Here is a 7,370-nt window from a genome sequence, read left to right on the forward strand (position 1 = left end):
GCTCACTATGATGGAGAACACACATTCCACTGCTATTTATACACATTGGTTTCCTTGTAAATCGAATTATGCTGCCTCCATTTAATTTTGTTGATGAATCAATAGTAAATCTACTCAACCTATTTTGATTTATGTGATTTGGACTCCATCATGGTAAATCGAAAAAGGCCAGTTCGATTTACTTGGAGCGAGCATAAATCTACTTGGCCTGTTTTGATTTAGTTGGGTTGTTGTAAATTGAGATTGGCTGATTCGATTTACATGTTGAAAGTAATTCTACTCATGCTAATTCAATTTATATAGAAGGTTGCTTTGGGTAATGTTAGTAAAATTGGCTTCACTTTAGTTTATTCCAGTATTTTGCCTTAATTTTTTCTTTGATAAAAAGAATTAAATGAAAATACTAAATTAATGAAAATATAATGTAAAATTCTAAAATAATATTATTATTTTGACTCACAAAAATGAACAAAAAAATTTATTTTTTTAAAATTAATTTCAGTTCGAAAAAATACGGATTTTGGGATAAAAGACAAATAATACATGTATTTAATTCAACCTTTTGTTGGGTCATCTAAAAATTTATTTAGAACATATATATAAAAAATCAATGAAAAATTGATCTTTAGATTATTTTTATTTTTTTAATATTTTTTCAATCACGTAAAAGATATAAAAAATATTTAAAATAAAATTACCAAATTAAGAAAAGATATTTTTTTAATCTTTTAAACAGACTTGTAAAAAATTATATTGATATTTATAACTTTTTAACATATATCTCTAAATATTTAATATATTTTTCAAATTAAAATATTCTTAAATATAAAGTATCATTCCTTTTTTCAAAAATTATTTTATCAAAAATTAATTCTTTTCATGGACAAAATAATAATTTCTTCTTAAAAAACAAGCATAATGAGGATATCAAATATTTCTACCAAAAGTCTACAACATTATATTCAATGAAAGTAATAAGAGTAAACTACCATTTGTACCCACGAAATTTGAAAACGCTGACATATCTACCCATAGAAAAAAGAAATTACCATTTGTACCCATAAAACATGAGTTTTGCACAACAAAAATATCCAAACACTAAAAAATTATCTAAAAATCCCAAAATACCCTTATCATTACCACTGCTACCATCATCCCCATCTCTCTCTTCGCATCACATGAACACTCTCCGATCTAACCTCCATTTCTCTGCCACAAACCACCTCATTGCCACTCCTTCATCACCATAACCTTCATCTTTGGAGGAATCAAAATCAACCCAGAGAGGAATTTGAAATGGATGAATATGGGTGAGAGTCAAAATTGGATCTTGGTTTCAGCTGAATCTGAAGCTGTTTGAGGGAACAAAACATTGAAAAGGGTGTCATGGAGAAAGCTAATAGAAATAGGGCGAAAAAGAATATAGATCCAAGGTGAGAAGAGAGTGAGGAGAGAGGATCAAATCTAAACAATCAAACACAGAAGCCTCATGTATTTGGATTCACTTTTTCTAGGAGAAAAGAAAAATGGTGAAAGAGACAGAAAGAGAGAGAGAGAGCTCACCGCGATTTTGGTTCGCAAAGGGGACCGCGGTGGCGGCGGCTGGCGCGGTGGCCCGTCAAGGGCACTGGTTCGGTAATGAAGAGAAGGTAGCCCCGGTAGGTGAGGTTGGTCGGCGGTGAAAAGAGGAGAAGGGGGCACTGCGGCTCTAGGGTTGCTAGCGGCAGCGAAGCAGGGGCGGAGTGGGTGCGAAGGTCCTCTGGTCGACAAGACCGAGACATGGAAGGAGAGAAGGAGGGGTGGTCACTGACAAGGGTCTCTGACGCAGTAGGCTCTGGTTTGAGGCCGATGGTGATAGTGGCGAGGAGAAGCTGGCGCGGTGCTCCTGGGCTGGCGGAGGTCCGCGACGTTGCTAGCGGAGAAGGCTGAACGATGATGAGGAGGGTGAGACGGTGGTTTGTGGTTGATGCTGGGATTGGGTGGCTGTGAACATTGAGAGAGAGGAGGGAGGATGAGGAGGGTGAGACAGTGGTTTGTGGTTGATGCTGGAATTGGGTGGCTGTGAACATTGAGAGAGAGAGGAGGGAGGAAGGAGATGATAGTGTGGAGAGAAGGGTAATTTAGGGATTTTAGATAATTTTTTAGGGTTTGGATAATTTTGCCTGTAAAAACAATTTGTTATGGGTACAAATGGTAATTTCTTTTTTCTATGGGTAGATATGTCAGTGTTTTCAACTTTCGTGGGTACAAATGGTAGTTTACTCAAGTAATAAACAAAGAAATAACATAGGTCCTGTAGCATAATGAACTTTTATACAATAATTATTTTAGAACTATAATCTCTAATTGTAGAAATTTTTTGACAAAATTTAAAACATGCTAAGTATCTCATAATTATCTTTAGAGTATAATTTTAATTTGACAAAATTTTAAAATATACTAGATATCTCATAATTTATAAATATCAATATAATTTTTTGCAAGTCTGTTTAAAGATTAAAAAAAATATTTTTAATTTGATAATTTTATTTTAAATAATTTTTTATATCATTTACACGATTGACAAAATATTAAAAATAAATTAAAAAATATTTCAAAAATTAATTTATTATTATTTTTTATATATACTTTTTAAATAACTTTTTAGATGACCCAAAAAAGAATTAAATACATGCATTATTTGTTATTTATTCCCAAAATGTATATTTCATTATTTTGTCAAACTAAAATTAATTTTAAAAAATAAAAATATTTTTTTTTGTTTTTAGTTCATTTTTTGTGGGCCAAAATAATAATTTATTTTAATAATTTATATCATTTTTTGTTGAAAGATTTTACATCATATTATCAATAATTTAGTATGTTTATTTTAATTTTATTTTGACCCAAAAAATATTCTTATGTTATTTTAAAATTATCAGGATAATTGGGCTTAAATAAGAATAAAATTCTACATCCAGGCAAAATACTTAACGAAGTCTAACCAAATTGTTATAACAACTTTTTAAATCACGCGCTCCTTCTCCTTCTCTTTCTCCTCCTCCTCGTCTTTTTTCTTTTTCTTCTTCTTCTAAATTCGCGCAGGTTCTTCTTCTTCCCTTATTCTTATCCTCCTCTTTCTTCTTCTTCTTCTTCTTCTTCTTCTTCTTCCAAATTCGCACATGCATATTCTTCATCATCATCATCATCTTCAATGTTGCGTCTTCTTCTTTTTCTTTTTCGTTATCATCATCACCAATAATACCAACATTTTGCAAACATCTTTATTAGTTCTGATTTTTTCTGCTGCCATCATTAAATAATTTCGGTTCATTTCTTAATTTATTTCGGTTCATTTATGTGTTAATTGAGGTTCACTTGATGCTGCTGATAAGTATTGATCAAATTTTTTATTTCTTAAGTAATTTCGGTTTATTTTTTAGTTTAATTGAGATTCATTTTAGATTCAGAAATGAATTTGATGTGTTTTTGTTAATGATTGAGTCTTTTTTAGCAAAAAAGAATGAAATTATTTATTATCACTTGATGCTGCTGATAAGTATTGACCAAATTTTTTATTCCTTAAGTAATTTCGGTTTATTTTTTAGTTTAATTGAGATTCATTTAGATTCAAAAATGAATTCGATGTGTTTTTGTTAATGATTGAGTCTTTTTTAGCAAAAAAGAATGAAATTATTTATTATCACTTTATTCAATTGTATTAGATTTCATTCCATTCCATTTAATTTGTCTTGAAAGTCATTCTAATTATGTGGACAAATTATTCATCGACAATATACATGAACTGCAAAATGAACCGAAAATATTATCAAAGTGAAACCACTATATAATACCAAATGAACCGAATATGTTCATTATATAAATTCGAATTCAGAAACACCTGCGTCTAGAATGAACCAAAAATATTATCAAAGCAAAACCATTGTATAATACCAAATAAATTAAATATTGTCCATTATATAAATTCAAATTCAATTCAAAATGTTAGTTTTTGTTAGCAAAATGTTGGTGTTGTTGATGATTACGATAACAAACGAAAAAAAAGAAAAAAAAGAAGAGGAGGAAACAGAAAAATAAAAGAAGATAAAAACAAAAAAGTTATGTTATTGAAATGCGCATATAATACATGCTAGGGTGATAAAAGTAATTTTTGTTAAATTTAGACCAACTCTTAATTACTAAAAATACTTAAATGTATAGTTGCACTGTTTAAATAAATGAGATATTATAAGGTGTGATAGTTTTTGAAAGAGGAATGTACCCAACAGCGTAAAAGAATGGTTATCTTTCCCCAACTTTGGTGAAAAAGATGCCAAGGACCATTGAATCATCCACAAGTCTATGTGGTCCGTTTCTTTCTTTCTTTTTTTTTTTTTTTGTTAATAATTTTTAAAAGTTTAGATAATTTTTGAAAACATATTAGAGAGAATTTTTTAAAAGTAAACTTGTATTTATTAAAATTAAAATATCTAATATAACTTTATATATTAATTAATATTTAAATTTAATTTTTATATTAATGTCTATTATAATATTTTTAAATTTTAAAAATTAGTTTACCAAACATGTTTGTTATTGTTTGTATTTATTAAAAGTCATTTTTAATTTAATTTATCAAATATAGATGCTATAATTTTTAAAAAGTTATCTTTTAAAAGTTAATTTTTATAAACTATTTTTCAAAAGTAAAAATTTAACCAAACTAAGTCTAAGACTTGATTGGGTAAAACTTTTTGAAAAGATGTTTGTGCTTTTTAAAAGCATAAGTACCTCATTTTACGTTTGGTAAATAAAAAAGCTCATATGCATGTACTTGCAGTTTTTAAAAGCTAAAGATGCTTTTGAAAACACCTAAAAAGAAATTTTTTAAAGTTAGCTTATACTTATCAAAATTAAAAAGTCTAATATATCATTATACATTAATTAATATTTAAATTTAATTCTTATATTAATATTTATTATAATATTTTTAAATTTTAAAAACTATTTAATCAAATACATTTGTTATGGTTTATGCTTATTAAAAATTATTTTTAATTTAATTTTTTAAATATAAATGCTACAACTTTTAAAAAATAAAGTCTAAATGTCACATTAACAAAGCTGATCAATATACTCAAAATTAAGCATTCCTATAACATTTAAATCTTAAATAGTTTTCTTTTTCTTGAATATCAAAAGTATATAAAAACATTCATAGCGTTCACTTAAAAATAAATAAATAAATAAAATAAATTACTAAAGAGTGCAGATATGAGAGCATATGAATTATGAAAGAATATATAACTGTATATATACCACTTGCATCGTGTGAAGGAAATCCATAAGATCACACGCTGAAAATTAACATGAGTTTTCTCAGAAACTTCACAGTCAATGAAATAATAAGTAAAAGAAGGAAGAATCTTTTAATATGAATATATTATTGATATCAGGAAAACTAATACGTTAATGACATATTTGAATAGTACTAGTGTCTCTGTGTATATATAATCCCAATATATATGAGTGCAAGAAATATAACTGATAATAAGAACAAGCACAGAGGAAAAAAAATTGAAGGCATTTTGCTGCCCAAGTATATATGATGATGAGCACATACATAATTGAAATATTTATATATTTATAATCCGTTCTAGGTTGATAACTTGAAAACAGGTTTCTTTCCAGATTCAGGTTTCTTCATGAAATGTCCTAAAACTTTGGCATAGCGACGTACCAACTTGTTGAACTTGAGGCCATTGAGATTGTTGTTATTCTCCTTCTGTGGCACCACAACAAGCTGAAGCTGCTTCTCTTCCTCGTTGAAGTGCTCTCCTAGCGAGTTCCTTCCTTTGTTATTATTGCTTCCTCCTTCGCCATTGCACTTGTTTCTTGATGAGTTTTTCTCATCAACTATGTTGATCAGCTGCTTCAAGCTTTTGCGTTCACTGTTATTGTTATCATCACTCTTCTTCGGTGACACTACAGGCTTGAATTTCTCATCATCATCATCATCGTTGTTGAATTGCACCATCACCGGTAAGTTAAGCTTCCGCGTTCTTCTCGACATGCTGAGATCGTAGTGGCGCTTCATCGCTGGGGACTGAACTTCCATCTTCGCTACGCCGGGAAACTTAATTGAAGCCTAGAATTGAAGCATGGGTTGTTAATTACATATCTAATAGAAAATTTAATGGAGATTACTCTTGAAGAAGAAAAGGAGAAAGGGAATGAAAAAAATGGTTAGTTTCTTAAAGAGCAAACTAGATGTGGGGGGGTTAGTCTGTAGGGCTTTCAAAAAGGTAAAATGTCTGTTTTCTTGGTTGTCCACCTGTGAGAATTGAAAGATTAACCCTCCAATGCCCAAGCAGCTCAAGAAAACGAAGTGTTGGGAAATTGGTACCAAACTCTTGGGAATTCAGTACAAATGGGCCAATGAAGAGCCTAAAAGAGATCACTTTTACTTGGCCCAAAGTCCAAACCTAACTCTGGTCGAAATAATAAATTAACTCGAGTTGGACAAATAGTTAACTTAATTGTTTGTTTAAAAAATTATTGAGAATTGCCGATGAGTTGTATCTCACATGATATTTGTCTCTCCTCGCTTAAAAATTTTGGGTTTGAGCTTCACTTAATGTAATGACAAAATAAAAAATAACTGTTAAAAATTTAAATCTCACTTGATGCACCTTAAAAATTTGAATAAATAAATAATCTAATTTTTTAATAAATAATTTTGGATTTAAATTCTAAAAACAATAAAGCCTTTGAAAGGGGACTTCTACTAGCTTCTTAATTAGGGCTACAGGCTAATTCTGTTCATCCATGCTAAGAAGGTTAGTGGGTTTGTTGCTTTCATGTTATAGTGGGAGCTAAAGACACTTCAATCTACGTCCACATCATTAATTTCTACCCAATCATGTTATATTTTCCTCGAGCACGTGGTAATGCGGACGGCTTAGGAAGAAACTAGAATTGGAAATACATAATTGCTAATTAATGTACATTACATCACCTCACATATTAATACGGGTATTTGCATAGTGATAGTCCGATATAGTCCGATATATCCTGATATGATTAAGTCTTAAATCATATGGTTATTTATAGCCTTAATTTTAGAAAATTATTTTATTAAAAGTAATTAAGGTAAGTTTCGATTTATTGAATTTGAGATAAGTTATGATTATTATCTAATTTTATAATTATTGGATTATTTTCTATATTTGAATTATAAAGTTGATAGTTATGAAATAATAAGGATTTTATACGATTTGGATTAGATAAGTAATATTTTAAATATTACTATTGCTATTTTGGAAAAATGAAGAAAATAAGTATATTATTTCTAATTATTTGATTTGGACATTTTATTAAAACTAATTTGT

The 7,370-nt window shown here is 29.2% G+C and overlaps 1 protein-coding gene across 1 annotated transcript; it reads right to left on the minus strand.

Moving 5' to 3' along the window:
* Positions 1–5,548: 5,548 nt before the first annotated feature.
* On the minus strand, positions 5,549–6,309 carry LOC107612047 (uncharacterized). The gene has a single exon (XM_016313880.3). The coding sequence runs from the start codon at positions 6,095–6,097 to the stop codon at positions 5,636–5,638; it is 462 nt and encodes a 153-aa protein (XP_016169366.1). The 5' UTR covers positions 6,098–6,309; the 3' UTR covers positions 5,549–5,635.
* Between the last annotated feature and the right edge of the window lie 1,061 nt (positions 6,310–7,370).

Source organism: Arachis ipaensis, chromosome B8, assembly GCF_059453495.1.
Source record: "Arachis ipaensis isolate K30076 ecotype BB chromosome B8, ASM5945349v1, whole genome shotgun sequence".
Lineage (NCBI taxonomy): Eukaryota > Viridiplantae > Streptophyta > Magnoliopsida > Fabales > Fabaceae > Arachis > Arachis ipaensis.